The sequence below is a fragment of the Mesoplodon densirostris genome, chromosome 3, assembly GCF_025265405.1.
Source record: "Mesoplodon densirostris isolate mMesDen1 chromosome 3, mMesDen1 primary haplotype, whole genome shotgun sequence".
Classification (NCBI taxonomy): domain Eukaryota; kingdom Metazoa; phylum Chordata; class Mammalia; order Artiodactyla; family Ziphiidae; genus Mesoplodon; species Mesoplodon densirostris.
In genome coordinates, this window is record NC_082663.1 from 71,231,922 (window position 1) to 71,251,018 (window position 19,097).

At 32.6% G+C, this 19,097-nt stretch overlaps 2 protein-coding genes across 2 annotated transcripts in view; one reads left to right on the forward strand and one right to left on the reverse strand.

Annotated features, from left to right (window-relative positions):
* Window positions 1-19,097, forward strand: part of RASA1 (RAS p21 protein activator 1) — a 110,202-nt gene that overhangs the window by 87,191 nt on the left and 3,914 nt on the right. The window contains exons 12-23 of the mRNA XM_060093133.1: window positions 2,146-2,233; window positions 4,255-4,332; window positions 6,084-6,241; window positions 6,749-6,825; window positions 8,149-8,321; window positions 9,066-9,225; window positions 10,352-10,494; window positions 11,956-12,071; window positions 12,831-12,917; window positions 15,406-15,473; window positions 17,001-17,089; window positions 18,354-18,431. Coding sequence (XP_059949116.1) covers window positions 2,146-2,233; window positions 4,255-4,332; window positions 6,084-6,241; window positions 6,749-6,825; window positions 8,149-8,321; window positions 9,066-9,225; window positions 10,352-10,494; window positions 11,956-12,071; window positions 12,831-12,917; window positions 15,406-15,473; window positions 17,001-17,089; window positions 18,354-18,431 — 1,315 coding nt within the window. The remainder of the gene's footprint in view (window positions 1-2,145; window positions 2,234-4,254; window positions 4,333-6,083; window positions 6,242-6,748; window positions 6,826-8,148; window positions 8,322-9,065; window positions 9,226-10,351; window positions 10,495-11,955; window positions 12,072-12,830; window positions 12,918-15,405; window positions 15,474-17,000; window positions 17,090-18,353; window positions 18,432-19,097) is intronic.
* Window positions 1-19,097, reverse strand: part of CCNH (cyclin H) — a 51,126-nt gene that overhangs the window by 1,550 nt on the left and 30,479 nt on the right. The gene's annotated exons all lie outside the window — the stretch shown is intronic.

A 19,097-nucleotide genomic window follows, 5' to 3' on the forward strand; every position in this document is an offset into this window, starting at 1 on the left:
TGTATTTCATCTTTCTCTGGAAGCTTTGAGATTTTTCCTTTCCTTAGATTTTCAAAAGTTAAACCAAATATGCCTACTGTAAAAAAAAATATTTTTTAAATGTATCTTAATGTTTGTAGAGCTTCTTCAATCTGAGACCTGATGTCTGTTGTCATTTTTGGAAAATTCTTCATTAGTATCTCTTTGAACAGTTCTACTGCCACATTCTCTTTAATTCTCTTTAATCTTCTGGGACTCATGTTACATGTTATATTCCTTTTACTATGTCCCATGTGTCTATTAAATGGTTTTCTATGTTTCTCATAATTTTTTTCCTCTCTGTGCCTCAGGCTGGATATTTTCTTCTGATTTGCCTTCAGCTCACAAATCTATTCTTCTGTAGTTAAATGCATTTGTTGAGGTCTTAATTTATTACTTTTGCCACTTCAGAATTTCCATTTGATTCTTGTTTTAAATATCTAGTTATCTGGCAGAATTCTCTATTTTGTTATCTTTTTAAGCACTTTAATTACAGATATTTGAAAGTTGTATCTGTCCTCAATATCTGGATTATATGTAGTTCTTTCCTGTGTTTTTCTTTTGGCTTTTCAATCATTTGATCCTGATTCCTGTAATGTCTACTTATGTTTGACTCAATAGTGGATACAGTGTATGAAAAACTGTGGAAGCTATGGATAATGTTATTGTCTTCAGAAAGGACTGTTCTTTTGCCAGATAAGTTAGAATAGGGTTAGTTCATATTGATCCCCTCAGGGATCAACTGGAGGTATCTGCGAAGGCTGTTCTATTTCTGGTTTGCTCTTATTCTGAAGGCATAGCCCTTCAGGGGTCTCAACTGAAAGCTTTCTCTTTTAAAGGCCCTGAACTCAATTGTCTCTCTCAGCACTGTGAAACTCTGAATGTGCTTCGTTAGCTTTTTAGCCTCTTAGATGCTGTTTTCTGCTTATTGCCCCAGATTCCTGCCCTACACGGTTTAGGAATTGGCAAACACCTTGAAAAGAAAAGCTGTGGAGAATGTCAGTCTCACCTCACTATGATCTTGGTCCCTTCAGTCTGAGCTGTTGGTTCTCCAGTGACTTCAAACAGTTGTGTTTTGTTTGGTTTATATTTTATCTTGCCAGGAGGGTTAGTCTGGTACAAACCACTTTCAGAATCAGAAGTTTTCAACTGACAAATTCCATTGTTTTATGGTATTCTCAAAGCACTGAAGAGATGGTTTTTTATCTTTAATAAATGTTAAGCTTGTACTTGGGGTATTTTGCTATGACCTTCTAACACTAAAGCGTAAGATATACTCTTTGGTTAAAGCAAGAAATAGAAATAATATTTATTGAATTTCAAAAACTTGAAGGCCCTTATTAAACATTTTATAAACATTTTCAAATCTAGTTGGAATGGCAGCACATCTTCAAAAAAGATATAAGCTACTATCTAATATTGTACTTACATGTCAAATGAATTATACTACAGTGCATACTATAGGAAGATAAGAACTAATATTTATTGCACACCACTGTTAGGTCATTTGATCCTCAAAATAAGCTTATGATATTTCCATTAAAATGAAATGAGGAAAAATGGCCAGTAAAAAAAAAAATTGAAAAAAAAATTGAAAATAAGTAAAAAAAAAAATTGAAAATAAGTAAAATTATAAAGAAGAAAATTAAAATCACCCACAATCTACTGAGAGATAACCATTTAAGAACATTTTAGGCCTAAAGAACATGTCTAGTCTTTTCCCAGTACATATAAATGTATATTATATATCATCCTGAAGCACTGAGTTTAGTAACATTTTATTTGCTTTAAAGTCTTTAGATTAGCTATATGCAATTCTAGCACTCCTGCTTCAATTTTATTGTAACTTTTCTATTTCTAATGTCTTTTAAAATTAATCTACACAGTACTGTGAAATATTTTTAAACTTTGATAGTTTGATAAAATTTTAGTGCAGACAAAAAGCTTTCTAAAATATATGAAGCTGACATTTTCTTTTTAGTAATCTAGTACAATGGATTATTTCTCTAAATTAAGAATTTTGTTAAGTTTATATAAATTATATAATTATATTGATTTTTTTTCTAAAGTTAGTGTAAAGTTGGTATGTTAAAACTTCCTAATAACTTTTTTGTTTGTATTTTAAAGGCCAAACTGTTTTCAGATAGTGGTTCAGCACTTTAGTGAAGAACATTACATCTTCTACTTTGCAGGAGAAACTCCAGAACAAGCAGAGGTAAGTTAACTGTTTTTTCAACTACTGTCAACTTTATTCAGCCCTTGTTTTCTTTTTTAACTGGAATAGAAAGCTGTTGCATTTAAGATAATGTGATAAAAAGGATGCCTGAAATCTAATCATGTTTTATTTTAAGGAATGAGAAACTTTCATGTGTAAAAAAAATTTTTTTTGAAAGAAGTACAGAAAAACACAGTGTAGAGTTATTAGGAAAACTCCATTTTAAATTGACCTTTAAATGGGCTATGATGTTGAGTCCAACTGAGAATGTTCATTGAAAATCCTCTCTGCAGAAAGGTTATATTCTCAGTACAGTCAAAAAGGTAAGCCAGTTAGTTTTGCTAATAAGCATTGTTGTTATTCACTGGTTGAACTGTGTCTAAAAATAGAAATTCAGTCATCACAAGGAAAAAATTTTGAGGAATCCTGTTTTTCTCTAAGTCTAGATATAATGTTTACTTTCAGCACTAGCCATTGATCCATGTGCAATGCCCTTATTAAAACTTTTATTAAGTAATGCTGTGAAGAAATGTTTTTAAAAATCTCCTTTTAAAAGTACTTTGATTTCTTTGAACCATAATATTTCTGGGGTGTTTAGAGGTATTTTGTAGAAATATGGCTATATTTCTTCTGCTTATACTCTATAGAAGGAACCCGAAGGTAGTTTAGAGGTAAAAGAAAGTGACTTTGTTGAAAAAAAAGAAGATAATTTGCCAACCTTGGATATGAGGCAGATGCTCCTAAAACTCTGGATCCTGGCATGGGCCCCTGACTCATAAATTATGAAAATATCTTAGGCTGTAGAATAAATTTGATGAATGAGCCATTGTGTTTTATGGCTTATAATTGAATATCATTTTTCCATCATGGAAAAATATCTCAATTGAATACTCATTATTAACTTATAAAACCTTGTTTTGTGGGTATGTAGCCCTAATTTTCAAAAATTGGGCTCATAATATTTTGCTGTTTGACTTTTTTTTTAAATGTTAGATATTGAGTTAGAAAAGAAACTTAAACTTGAGTATCCTATCTTCCAGTTATTTTATCATGTTCTTTCTAAAGATGTGTTACTTACACACCTGGATGACATTTCAATGTGTTTTGCATGCCTCACATAAATATAACATTTTCTTATTGGATTTATCTATACTCTTTCCATATTCTGTTTCCATATATCCCTTAAAGTTCAAAAATACCGCTGATAGTCCCAGTTTTTTATTACTTTGGTGGCCTGTGGTATCTCTGGTTATTGTCTTCTCTTTCTAAAAGCTATGGTAATCGATTTAGTCTTAAGTTTGCTCCATTAAAAGATGTTCTCTAAACACTGACAGAATTCAGATTCATTGAAATAGCCAACAAACTAAAGACCAAATTGAGTGAAGCAGTAGTACAGAGCTTTCTAGAAACATGTATACCAAATATTTATTTTGGGTAAACCTAAAATTGTTCTCTTTCTCCAGAGTACTAGATCATTAAACATTTTAGAATACAGCTGCAACTTAATATTAGGCTGAAATATTGTTTTAAATATAATGTTATATTTGAAAGGCTTATAAATCACCCACACCCCCTTATACATTTCTACCTATATCATGGTCTAAGGTAAAGATTAGAATGTTTGTCATCACATCAGTCATCACATTATCAGTCGGTTTTGCAGTCAGCCTTCCTTTCACAAAATGTATCAAGTTCAATTCTGCTTTAGGGTGCCTTAAGTTTAACTGCTTAAATATATGTAAATTTATTTTCTGGCTAATAAATTATCACTCATTGGTACTTAAGATTAATATAGAGATTCTACAATAATACAATCAATATTTTACAGAATTATAATTGTTTTGGTCACTGTTTTATTTTGTTGGAGCACAGATGTATTTAAAGCACAGGATATTCTGAGTTTAGAAATGGCAGTCTAGAGAAGGAACTATTGAATTTGGGGAAAAAACCCAAACTGTTGATTGGAAACTGCATAAACTATTGTATACTATATTTCTTTGAAATTCTGTCATTTTTCATAGGACTGGATGAAAGGTCTGCAGGCATTTTGCAATTTACGGAAAAGTAGTCCAGGGACATCTAATAAACGCCTGCGTCAGGTGAAACTTGATTTTCTTTGATTTGTGATTGTCACAAATTTGTGATTGTATTTTGCTTTATCACTTTGCTCTTTATTTCTATTTCTCTATGAACTATTTTGGGCAACATTTCAAACACTTTAGAATTCTTGAGAGGTGAATCTTTTCAGGCATTTTAAAGCCATGCTCCCACTTGCTTCAGCAGCAGGAGAAATAGTTATTTCTTTATGAAAGAGAATAGTCTTTATATACTTGCTGGATACTTAGCCCATAATGCCATCTTTTGAATACATACCAAGGACTTTTTTTCTTCCACTTAAAGTAACAATACCAAGCCAACAGCAACAGAAACTATTCTGTTCAGCACTATTATTTTTTTCTTCAAAAAATTATTTTGGCCTGTGTCAGAAAGGTACTTACTGAAAAAATCATCTGACTGAAAGTACTAATCCTGGTAAACGTTAGGGTTTTTCATTTTATAGTAATTGCTTTTGAAACCTATTACATAACTTATGGGTAGTATCCTGTCTTATTTGAAACCTTCACATGCCTGCATGTTCATTTATGGAGAGTTAAGCTAGGCTTTCTCTTTCATTCTAGGTATGTAAACTCAACTTTATACCCTCCATTTCTTTGCTTTTTCTTTTAGTTATCCCCAGATAATTGGGAAAAGTTAGGTAAATTTAATATTCTTGGAGTTTTGAGGAAAGTTTCTTTTTTGTACAGTATTTATTGACTAAAGTGACTCTTGTTTTACTTATGGGAATTTCCAATAAGCTTGGTGAATTTAACATACTGTTCTATTGGAAGTGGATAAATGGTTATTATTTAGATGACTGAAAGTTTTATTCCCTGTAACCAGAAGTCTGATACTTTCCCAGGGACATTTAATTATATGTATAATCACTATGTGTCCTCAAAACATGTTTTAACATTTTGAAAGCTATAGAAAATCAGATTCAATTTTTGTAGATTGTATCTTGTGATAAATTTCAGGCATGAATTATTTGTAGGTATAATATTATATATATATATATATATATATATATATATATATATATATATATATATATAAAATAGCTAACAATGTCTTGAGCCCTTTTTATGTGCCAGGTACTCTGCTTGTGCTTTTATACATATCATTTCTAATCTTCACAACAACTTTCAGTGCAGACTTTATCCTAATTTTTTATCTGAGGAAGCTGAGGCTCATAGAAACTGACTTGTGCAAGGCCACACAAGTAGTATGTGGCAAGAGGGAAAGAGAACCTGATACTAGAAGATAGATGGTTTAAGTTTTGCATCAAAACTGAAAAATAACTTTGCTTCTTTGGATCTGTATCCTTTTCTGTAAAATGAGATGGTAGAATCAGTATTTTAAAAATATTTTCTAGCTGTGGAACTCTGTATAGAAAGAAAATCTTCCAGATGAGCATTATATAGCACGTTAGATTTTGATTTGGGTGGTAAGTTATTTACTTAAATTAATAAAGAACCCTCTTCTCAACTTCATTTTCTCTGAACCATTGTTTTATAGCAGAAAAGGTGTATTTCATTATTTTTGCAGGAATGTAATTAGAGAAGTAACTTGTAAAATACAATCGTATTTTTTTAAGTGGGAAGAATTTATTAAAAGGGAAAAATAACTGAAGGTCATGTTTTCTGAAAAAAGGGGAAAATAAGTCACTATTTTGGGTTTTTATAATAATTGCCTTTGAAACCTAATGCATAATTCTTGAAATCTGGGGTAACGATTTCTGTGTTTTCTTTAGGTCAGCAGCCTTGTTTTACATATTGAAGAAGCCCATAAACTCCCAGTAAAACATTTTACTAATCCATATTGTAACATCTACCTGAATAGTGTCCAGGTAGCAAAAACTCATGCAAGGGAAGGGCAAAACCCTGTATGGTCAGAAGAATTTGTCTTTGAGTAAGTCTTATTTTATCATTACATTAGATGATTTTATTTTGCTGTAATGCATTTTCTTTCCTTTTTAAATTTTTTTTAAACTCTGTATCTAAATCACTCAGAACACGGTGCCAAGCTCAGGCATTTTAATAATACACTTTTTTTTTTCCTCTATTGTATTTGTTCACTTTTACTAGTAAAGTGCTGTGTCCTTGGTTTTTCACCTAGTTATTAATATGAATTACCATTAGTGATGAATCCCAAAACATTTACTAACATACACAGACAAAATGTTTACAAGGGTTTCCAGGATTTACTCGAGGAAGTTAAAGACAGTAGGGAAAGTGTAATTTGCTTGTCTGTATTCCTGTGTACCAAATAATAAAACATGTTTTGAATCTAGTTTTAAATCTAGCACTTTCAGCTGGGTTAGCGGCAGAAATAGGGGGTTTATTCAATACTAATAAAGGAATTAGATAGTTTTATGCCAGGACATTTTCTTAATTCTTTTTCTCCTTGCTGCTTTAGTGATCTTCCTCCTGACATCAACAGATTTGAAATAACTCTTAGTAATAAAACGAAGAAAAGCAAAGATCCTGATATCTGTAAGTTGACACAGAAATTTCTAAAGTAAAAAAGCATGTTTTATATACTTTGGAAATTCACAATGAAGTATAGTCTAGAATGGAAATTAAAAAGGTGTGTAAGCAGTGTAACTTGAGATAGCTTTTTATACTTCTAAAAGTATTGATTGCTGTATCTAAAAAAGAAAAAATAAAAAGACCAAAAAGGCTAAATTGTATATACTGTAAACTTAAGCCCTTAGGATTAAAGTAGGATCTGCTCACCCTCCCTCCACAACGTATAGGAAGAAAAAGAAAACAGTAACAGTGGTCATCTTTCTGTGGTGCTTCCTTATCCCTTCTTCCTACTTTTTAGGTTTCTCCTACCTTCCTATACTTTGCATGTAAATGAAAAAAAGCACTCTTAAATTTTTTTCTTTAAACTAAGTTACACTGCTCACTTCTGGTCGTCAGTACTGGTTCTCGGCAGCACAACTTTTCCCAGCCTGTTTCTGAAACAGGCGGCAATGGGATTTAGCAATTCACACCAGAGTGAATTAGGTTAATCCTTAAATACCTTCTTAAAAATCAGGCTTAGGGGGAAAAAAAGTGATATGTGTTAACAGAATCAAAGCCTGAATTTTTTTGCTATAAATAATATTTATTCTGTAATTTCTGTACTATTATAATGCTTAACATTTTTAGTGGTTCCCCATTATTTTTAAGATAAAATCTAACCCCCCAGCAGTGATACAGAAGAAAGGCTCTTTCCTGATCCACTCCTCCCCACTCTTACTTTCACTGTGTAATCTTTTGTATATCCTTCTCTCCAGCTACACCAGCTTTCTTATAGCTCTTAAATTGTTCATGGATTTTTAAAACCACCCACCATACCTTCTGTTCAGACTGCACACACTCTTTTTCTCTGTTTCTACTTAGCTACACTTCCAGATCCTGTTACAAGTCAGCTTAAGGGGGTACCTGTTTGGAATGGATGTTTAACCTCCACAGAATGAATCAGATATTATTTCTCTGTACTTCATTAGCATACACCACTTTACAGCACTTAGCATGGGGTATCATAATTGATTTCTTGCCTCCTTGGCTAGACTGTTACCTCCATGCAAGTCAGAGACTATATCTTAATCATGTCTGTATCCCACATCCCTGCCTATCAGAGAGTCTGGCACATAGTAGGCATTCAGTAAATGAATGAAGTAAGCATTTAGTATTAAATTTATATTACTGAAAAGTCCTTTAATAAAAAGCATTTAACACTATAGATAAGATAGAACATTAGGAAAATTTGTGTGACTAATTAGTCATCTTTTCAGACAGTAATCATTTGATATTTTTCTGTCACAGTATTTATGCGCTGCCAGTTGAGCCGGCTGCAGAAAGGGCATGCCACAGATGAATGGTTTTTGCTCAGCTCCCATATACCATTGAAAGGTATTGAGCCAGGATCCCTGCGCGTCCGAGCACGATATTCTATGGAAAAAATCATGCCAGAAGAAGAGTACAGCGAATTTAAAGAGGTATTAAAGTTATTTACCAGTCCAATTATTTTTAAAGACATTAAGAAAAATAATTAACTTGGGCTTCCCTGGTGGCGCAGTGGTTAAGAGTCCGCCTGCCGATGCAGGGGACATGGGTTCGTGCCCCGGTCCGGGAAGATCCCACATGCTGCGGAGCAGCTGGGCCCGTGAGCCATGGCCGCCGAGCCTGCGCGTCCGGAGCCTGTGCTCCGCAACGGGAGAGGCCACAACAGTGAGAGGCCCGCATACCGCAAAAAAAAAAAATAATAATAATTAACTTTTTTTCCCCCAGCATCCCTACTGGAGTATAATCGCTCCACAATGCTGTTAGTCTCTGCCGTACAACAAAGTGAATCAGCCACACGCACACATATATCCCCATATCTCTTCCCTCTTGCGTCTCCCTCCCTCCCACTCTCCCTATCCCACCCCTCTAGGTGGTCACAAAGCACCGAGCTGATCTCCCTGTGCTATGCGGCTGCTTCCCACCATACCCATTGAGTTAAACATAGTAATTTCATAGTTTAGTGGCACAGTGACAGGCAGAGAAGGTTGAAAAGCCTTGCAACAGTATGACATTGCTTTTAAGAGACTATAAATATGTAGGTTACAAACTCATTGTTTTTAAAAAATTTATTCAATAAAACATATTCCTAAATGTATATAGAACGTATTTCCTGTTAATGTTACTGAGAATGCTTAATGCTGTATACTTTCAACGATCTTTCTTGATGTCATTTTTAGCTTATACTGCAAAAGGAGCTCCATGTAGTCTATGCTTTATCACATGTATGTGGACAGGACCGAACACTACTGGCTAGCATCCTACTGAGGATTTTTCTTCATGAAAGGCTTGAATCGTTGCTGTTATGTACACTAAATGACAGAGAAATAAGCATGGAAGGTACAGTATGGATGTGTTAGTATGATACTTTTAAAAACTGGTTAATGAGTAGATTTTATATATCAAATATATATGTACTCTATCTTAGAACATATTAAATAGTTAAATCATTTTACAAAGTTACTCAGTTTTTCATTCATTAAAAATTACAGTTGGAATGTCATTTCTGATTCTTAGGCTGGCTAATATGGGGGGGGGGTAATATCTCTAATACAACTTTCTGTCATGGCAAATTAGAAGCTGTAAGAAAGTGACTTCCGTGTCCAGATCAATGGCTCATACTGCTTGGTTATTAAGAATAGTTTGGTATGCTTACCATGTTCTCGTTTGTTTTTTGCTTATAAATTCATTGCACAAAAGTTCGGTGTTAGCTGCATTTTATTTCTGCCTTCTATAGGTAGGTAGTTTCCAGGCAATTTAGCTGGACTCACAGTAGTTTGTAACAGCTTATAAATATGTCAGAATAACCCATTTCAAACCAGCCCTTTGACTCAGTAACAGTACTTGCTTCTAGGTTCCCCAAATAAACTGTAAAATCTAAAACTATTTCCTCCTAATCATAGAAAATATAAAAAATATATAGATTTGTCAAGAAAGATAAAGTGGTGGTACATATTTTACACTGAGATTGTCTTTTCTGACAATATTTGTGTTTTTTTACGATTTTATTAAAAGTCACGAATAGCCATATTTTAGGCAAATAAGTTAATTTATACTGGGGTTTTACATTACGTTCTTGTTTGTAAATTAACTCAGATTTTTCAAAGTGTGGGCTCAGTGGACACCAAAGGTGGATTCTAGTCCTAGTTTTGTCACTATTTGGCTCTTTAGTCTTAGATAAGTCATATAACCATCCAGAGCCTTTGTTCATATAATGTGGCAGTGTTAATTCCTTCTCCTGTTTATGATCTAATGAAGTGAAGGAATAGAAAGTCTTCTGAAGAGTTAAGTTTATAGGAATATAGGATGTCATTATAATCAATATTTAATGCTACATGCAAATAAACATACTTACTTAAATAGCTGTAATTATCTGAGGAAAAAATGAATTCATTTAATTTCCAATTTGGTTCACATCAGTACAATCCTTTACAGATAATTTTTTAATATCTATATATTTATGTAGATGAAGCCACTACCCTATTTCGAGCTACAACACTTGCGAGTACCCTGATGGAGCAGTATATGAAAGCCACTGCTACACAATTTGTTCATCACGCTTTGAAAGACTGTATCTTAAAGATAATGGAAAGCAAGCAGTCTTGCGAGGTGAGTATTGCAGCAAAGAGCATATTTTAATAGGTAATGCTTTATAGCTAACTGCACTTCAAGGCAAATATATTAGCTGTCTGAAACTGTTCATCAGAACAGTTACACCTTTTGTAATAACGTTTAGAAAAATGTTATGCAAAACAGACTTTTTTAAAAAGATGTACTTCATTTGGAGATTAAAAACCTCGAATTGCACCAGAAATACATGAAAGTACTTTATCATTTCTCCTGCTGTACTAATGATAAAAGTGTATGCTACTTTCAGAAAGTGTGCAAACATAAATTGAAGTTATTGTTAGAGATTTCTGTTGTGTAAGTTCTATGTGACACTTGCTAATAACATCTAGGTTTCTCCTCAAAGGTTTTCTTGAAGTAGGGGTGGTGGTGGGAGGGTCAGAAGTACAAGATAACCCCCTCAAAAGCAAATAAAAACATCCTTTTAGATTATTGAGGCTTCAGTGTAAACTCATAACAAACCATTAAGAAGGAGTAGAATCTCATTTATATGGCTATTCCATCATTTTATTTTGAAGGCAGAGCAACTATAGAAGGAGGATATTAAATATATTTTTTATGTCTGATACAAAATAAAGGAACTGCTTTTGATAATGTACACTGGGAGCACTCAAATTGTTAATTCTGCACCAAGTTGTCAATTTTTACTAATTAACTTAAGGGGAAGAAATGGATAATTTAGTGTTGAAACCTGGGGTTAACACCATAGTTGGTCTAATAAGTGTAAAGGATACAGAAATGCAGCAAGTCTGCAGAAAGTCTCCGGATGTTAAATCCAGGCTCGGGAATTTAGATTCCTATAGATAAATCTACTCCATTAATTCTAGGTAAGAATTCTTAGATTTTAGAAGTTACTGGAAAGTTTTTAGAAGGGTTCATGATGCTGCCTCTGAGGCATTTGGTATTTTATTAGTCATTTAAAAAGTCTTATCTCATGCAGAAAAACCTTTCAATTTTAATCAGCTTTTTTCCTCAAATAAATGGATTTAAGATAGGTTTTATAATAATATACAGTGATCTTTCTTTCCAATTAAATACTCCTAGTATATTTGTGCATGTGGCCACTGAAGCTGGGATTTTGTTTTCTGGTTGGGAATATTATATTTAAAATAAAGTCTAATACAGTTTTATGTGCCTCTAAAAATCTGTGGTAAAATGTGGTAAATGAATAAAAGAAAACTTCATTAATGGTATTAACCCAAAGCAACTGAAAACTGTTGAATAATCATTGCTCTTCAGTTGAGTAGATGGGAATTAATGGTAATAAGTCCATTAGGAGTTCCACAGAGCAAACCCCAGTTAGCCCCACACCACCACCAAAAGACTAATACAGTTTGAAAAATGGAAAAATAGAGAACCTTGAAAACAACTGCTTGATTACCTTGATTCATTTGCATTTATCATTGCCAAGATGCATTTATATTGATTTATTCCTTCTCTTAGTTAAGTCCATCAAAGTTAGAAAAAAATGAAGATGTGAACACTAATTTAGCACACCTATTGAACATACTTTCAGAGCTTGTGGAGAAAATATTCATGGCTTCAGAAATACTTCCACCGTAAGTGGTGAAATTTTAATTTGACAAGAAATTGTATATTTGCATTTTAAAAAATTTGTATTTCTAAAACATGTGTAAGCTTTTCCACTGTCCTGATGTTATTATACTCTGAAGAAGTTAGGGTTTTTAATCTTTACACGATGAATTGTGTTTAAGGAAAAAGAGTGACTTGAAGAAACCAAACTGAAATATTTGCATTAAAATAAAACAAATCATGTTTTTATACAGGCCAGTATGTCTGGTTTATATAGTAACTTGGGGAAAGAAAAGAAGCTTACCTCAGATTTGAGGAGGTCATAAAAGACACGTATCTCTCCAGTCTGTAGTTGAACATCTTGCTCAAAATGTACACGAGATAATTACTCAGTGTCTGCTTAGCGGCTTCCGGTGTTAGCTTATTCAGGTAGAAGTTAACTTACATTAAAATCTGTCTCCCTGGAACCTGTACTCATTAGTTCCTCTATATCCTCATTCCAGTACTTTTTCATACTTTTCTTTAATACACAAGTAATCTAAAAATGGTAGGATTTCTTCCAAAGTAAATGTAAAGAACTGGTTAAATGAATTGATGATGAAAACTTTTTAAAGTTTTCCTTATCCTTTGCTAAATATCACTACTTGTAACAGAGAACTTTTTTGGGGAAAATGGCCAGTTGCATTTAAAAATGTCATGTATTTCATAAATTAAGCTTTAGGCTGCAACGAGATCAGTATTTTTCAATTGCTTTCTGTATTGAGATGGTTGTGTTATCTTGGCAGGACACTGAGGTATATTTATGGGTGTTTACAGAAATCTGTTCAGCACAAGTGGCCTACAAATACCACCATGAGAACAAGAGTTGTTAGGTAAGACTTACTGTTTTGTTAAATCATATAGCCTGCACTGAGAGTCAAGTGGGTAATTGTGAAAATGTGGAGACTAACAGTATACAGTATACAATTCCAGACCTTTTTTCTTTGACTTTTATGTCAGAGCCCTGTTGAATATTTTCTGAATTCAGATAGCTCCTAAACTTTAACTTACTTTGTGTTTTTGTTTTTGTTTTTGTTTTGAAGTTACTTAGCTAGCAAGCTACCTTTTTGCATTTTCTAAAAACCTCAACATTCACTGATGGGAGGAAAGAAAGACTGGTTGATTTGTGCTGAGAACGAAAAGCAATAATTGAACAGTTTAGATATTAATTAATTGGTTTGTAACAGTTTGTGACTCAGGGCTAATCTCCAACCAGAGTCTACTTAGTTCTGAAGCTGTTACAGTGTGTTCATTGTGCAGTAATTAGGAGGAATTGCTTTGTCAAATCATAGCATTTTGTAGCTTATATAGGGGGACTTTGTTGTCATTTCGGTAACTTTTCCAATGAGGAAGCAGATCTGTAGAGATTAAATTGTTTCCTTAAGGTTATACAGAAAGTTAGTGGCTAAGGCAGAACTAAAGGCAAAACATCTAAGACCCAATCTAATATCCTTAACACTCCTGTACGCTTTTGTTAAGCACACCCCAACCCATTCAAGACAGTAGGAAATTAGTGCAAAAGCATCAGAGAATTCAGGAGTCTAATAATAAAATTTATCATATAGAATATATGCTGCCCCTCATGTTATACACTATTAAAAAAAACTGTGCAACTACTGAAGACACCAATATCATATAATTAGTTTTGAAAATGTGTGTTAATCCTGCCCCCAACCTAAATCTTGTAAAGAGCCTTCTACTCTTTTTGCAGATAAAATCTCTCTTGGTTAGTAATGATATGACATAAATGTTTAAGAATTGTAGATTCTGTATTTCTTGGCTTTAGTAGTGATTGAGAGGAACAGAAACGTATTATAAGCGTATAATGTTGAAGCACAGTTGTGTGTGATGTAAATGAAAACTTTTGTAAGTTCCAAACAAGTATATTTGTTAAGCAAATAGCTGGAAATTCTGCTATGTGGATTATCTGATACTATAGGGCCTTTTAAGGGGCATTTATGGCCCAGGTGGTGATTTCTATCCCTAGTTAAGCTTTTAAATATATGTGTAGATACCTAGTATCCCTCTTAAATTTAAAATCACCTCTAAAAATTCCCAGAAAGTGGATTTGCACACTGAAATTCTTTTATGGTTCGGTGTTGCTAGGTTGTATTTCAGATTCAAAGACAAAGATATCAAAATGTTTTCAAGCAAAATTTATGCAAGATTCTTCATAAATTACCTGCTATAAAGAAATCTAAAGACTTAATAATTGTATATTAAGAATAAATGCTATTTGAGAAGCAACACATTAATTTTTCTAAGACTCCCCAAAATTAGCAAACAACATCATTGGGAGGTAAATGCTGAGAAGCTGGGTTAAATTCACTCTAATAGAGAACAGAGACTGTGTCAATTATTTTAATCTCTAAAAGGAATTTTATCAACTTGGAAATAATGCTTGTCTTTACAAGGGCAGGTGTGAGGTCAATTATTAGTGTGGATTCCTCTTAAGAGGAAATTAGAGAAATATTATCTACACAAAAACATAAACTCTACCAGTAACTGAAGAAGGGAGCAGACTAGGAATAGCTATATACACTTGTAGTTTTACTTTGTACTTTGTTCCCAGAGTAAGATTAGCAGGTAAAATCATATATGACAACTGTTATTAAGCCATGTGATTTTATACTAATTTTTGGTTTTGCTATTAATATTTTGTTATTTGAGAACTCTTTTTTTTAACTTTAGAAAGCTTGATGTCTTTTTCTTCATTGCCTTAAAAGCTTTTCAACATTGTTTGTACATATTTTCATTTATCAAGAAGTCACTTTTTCCCTAGTACAATGGATTCTTAATTTTTATGTAACTCAACAAAATCAGTATAACCAACTTCATTTATAACAGACTTTACTGAGCTGTTCTGTTTAAAGAAAGAAAGAGAAGTTAGAGAATGTTAGTTTTAGGACCTTACAGGACTATGTGTCTATTAAAAGGGTTTATTTGTACTCCTACAGTATTTCAGAAATTCTTAGTGTTCCTAAGGACACTCCTTCCTCAAAGTAAGTATAAAATGCACTACTAGCTTGGAATAAGTAAATAGTAGCCAAAACAGTAAATGTTACAGATACAACTTAAATATTCCTAAAGTAAATCTAAAAATCTAAATTTGAGAAAAGTGAATAATGTTTAAGCAGCAACTATATGTTCTTAAAGTAAGATACTTTAGGTTATTATTTTCATAAAGTTGCATATTTTGTCTTCCCTACATTAGTTCAAAGTTCATGGTTCTACAGGTACTAACATTTTTGTTTATATATATTATTTTAATGTAACACATATTGTAGTTTTCTAAAAAAACAAAATTTCCCTCCCATTCAGTGGTTTTGTTTTTCTTCGACTTATCTGTCCTGCCATCCTGAACCCACGGATGTTTAATATCATCTCAGGTAATAAGCTTTTAATAAATTTTGAAATTAAAAAATAGTTTCATACTCTTTAGTAAGGTTACTCATTTTTTCTTTTAAATCTTTTTTTTAATCCAATTATAAGACTTGGTATAAAACATTCCAAAGCACCCCCTTCTTCGTCCTTTTGCTACTTTACCTTTTCTTTCCATTTTGTTTCTTAACCTTTCTTTCCATCTAATACTTGAAGCCTGAGATGGCATGATTAGACACAAATCATTTTTTTCCCATCCCTACCTATGTCTCAAACTCTTATGATGACTTTTCCAGCCTGCAACGTTGGCTTTTTCAAGTTGGGAAGAAGAGCTTCCTGTGTGCTTTTAACCCATGCTAGACCCTGTCACTACCATTGCAAGTTGGATTTTAAAATTATAGCTGCAGTTGCAGTAGTACTCTGTGAACACTTATGAAGAAAGTAGCCCTTTGAGATTTCCCAGTAGAGATTTCTTGTCACCAGCTATATAATGTTAATTGGCATTTTAAACTCCAACAAACCAGATTCAGTTTTGCTTATTACCCAAATGCCCATTATGGATTGACTTTCAGATGTTGTAGACTTTTCAAATAAAGGATAAGAATGATATTTGTGACTACAAATGTAATCATGAGCCATCATTAGCAGAAGGAATCTTAAGTATTTTTGTCTTAATAATTTGAAGCTCAAAATTGTATTAAAATTTTTTGGAGTATCTTACCTTTATAGCCATCATATCTCTGTAATTATCTTCAACTGCTACTAAAATGGTTAAATCTATGGGTCTAAGAATTAAGGGTTTAGGATTCTTTTGGAGAGATTTATCTATCTGAATGTTAGACTCTGAACCACTAGGCAATATTATTTATAGTTTAGCAACTTCAGATAAAACGAGACAGTCTAAAATCAGGCAGCCAGATAGACTATCTATAGGTTTTTACTGTTAAATAATTATGTTTCAGAGCTTAAAATTAATAGAGACAAATATTTTTCATTTACATCCTATTATCTATATAGGGCAGTGCTTCCTGATTAACCTTTAAAATATTTTTTAAAAATTAGTAAATTGCATGTTTTTCTCCTCAAAATAAAGCAGAGATTCCAGACTTTATCTTTGTTATTGAGCTTTAAAGTGAATTATTTGAGTCAGTGGAGGCTGGGAGCAAGGAGGAATTGCTCATATTGCAAATTGCTAACCTTGGATGGGTTGAAATTAGCTTTGTGGATTGTCCTGAAGGTTATGTGGAGTAACAAGTCTTTTTAGCAATAAGATAAAGCTTTGAAGTATTTTGAAATATCCTGTAGTACCCTTTTCACAAACTAAGAGCACTGATAAGTGTATTCAGTTTTTCCCCCTTTAAATCAAGCTCTTTTGAATTATACAGGTCATACTTTTTCCAAAAAACACTGAGTTCTGAATGGAGGAATATTAGTATTTTTAACAGTAAAGAAATATTAAAGTGCTAAATTTATAATGGTTCACTTGGAGGTACCTTTGGAGTTGGTGTCATTAGCTGTACCCAATTCTCTTATAGATTCCCCATCTCCTATTGCTGCAAGAACACTGATATTAGTGGCTAAGTCTGTGCAGAACTTAGCAAATCTTGTGGAATTTGGAGCTAAGGTAAAAACATTTTGATACTTTAAAATGTCATTTATGAATGAAACTTTGACACGATAAAACCATATAATATGGCATAAGTAAATTTTCAACAGTGGATATATTTCATAAAGATAATTTATGATTTTGTTGATATGTTCATATTTTTAGATGCTTTTAGATTTTACTTTTTAATAGTGGAATTTTAAAAACCACCATTTTAGCTAGTAGTATAGAAAGGTATTTTTTTCAGTATAATTTCCAGTATAATCAGATTCTTCCACTTTTAAATATAAATGAGCATATTTTTAAATGCACCCCAATCAATTTTATTATGTATTGCACAATAAACATTCTCTGTAAATATTAAAATTCGGATGAGTTTTTAAAACACCCATATGTGATCCCACTATCTAAAGATAATGACTGTTAATGTTCTGGTAGGGATAATACTATGTCATCTGCTTTTGTTAATATTAACAGATTAGTATCCTTATATGTACTTCCTTTCAAACTTGTCCAGTTATTTCCTTAAATGAACTTTGGAGTAAAAGTACTAAGTAAGAAGACATTTTGCTCCCCACAGCCTTGCCAAAACTCAACTAGTATTACTTTTTTATTTTTGACAATCTGATAAGCATGTTACTTTTTGTATCATTATTTCATTACTCTTAGAACTGTATGATTTTTCATGTCTATTTCTTTGGAATCGACTATTGAGGTCCTTATCTCATCTTACTGATTTTAAGAGAGTGTGTATTAATACTAAACCTTTCCCGTTTTACAACATAGCATATTTTCTAATCGGTTTAAGATTTTAGAATGAAGCAGTTTATAGTATGACTCAGCTTTTGAACTATCTGAACCCTGAGGCAGGTTATGAGTACTAATTTTTTATTGCAGTCCCTACCACACTATATTTTAATTCCCTATATTCTCTGCTAGGTTCTAATAACCTCTGAGTACTTGGCAAATATTGATAGTTTCTCACTAATTATTTTTGAATGACCTACATATAAGAAATTGTGTTTGCTAGGCTATGTGTGCTTTTTTTATCCAGAATGTTTGTTCATTAAAAGTACTCCATACTCCTATTCCTCAGAATAGCTGCTTGCTTATATTAGAAGGGAAAATATGGTCATTGTATGATTAAGTTAATTCTTATGAATAATGTGCTGCTACTGATAATTTGATTTATAAGAATTTTTGCTACATGTATGGTTTTTGTTATGGACGAGATAATGTTTTTGATGTATATATAGTAAGCTTTTTATTTTTATATTTTTAGGAGCCTTACATGGAAGGTGTCAATCCATTCATCAAAAGTAACAAACAACGTATGATCATGTTTTTAGATGAACTTGGGGTATGCATATAATTTTTCAAGTACTTTGACATCTAAACTTAATATAGCTGAGTATAACTCATTTAAGCAACAACCTTTAGAAAGCTTTTCTATCCAGAGCTTAAAAAAAAAAAAAGCTGCATATTTTTGTCTACCTTCCTAAACAAATTACTTCATTTGATATAATTATAACAATTTATTCTTACACTGAATGATTTATACCAAGAATAGAGGACTGTGGCTTTTGAACTGCCTGTGTCAATTTTTAGTTTGTCCCACCTCACCACTATGACATTCTGTTGCTGCTTTAGCTACTTTAACTTTGCTGCAACTGTGTGGAATCTGAAACAAGATGGATGACCCACAGTTCTGGCCAGTTGAATAAGTAAACGGACTGGAGAATGTATGTTCCTGTGGCTTTTCTAAGAATAAAATACATGGATTTGGTGTTAAACTTCATTCAGAGGGACTACATATGCCTTACTTAGGCATTTATAAATAAGTTGTGATTATAAAATTAAGAATGGGATTTTTAAAATAATTTTTAAGACCCTGGATTTCTTAGTAAAGTTAAATTTTCTTGTTATAGATCTTCAGATAGTGAATCAATTAAAAGCTAAATAAATTCATTAGCAATTCAGTTCATATATATAGAAACCAGAAAAGAGATGTGAATTTAGCCAGGTG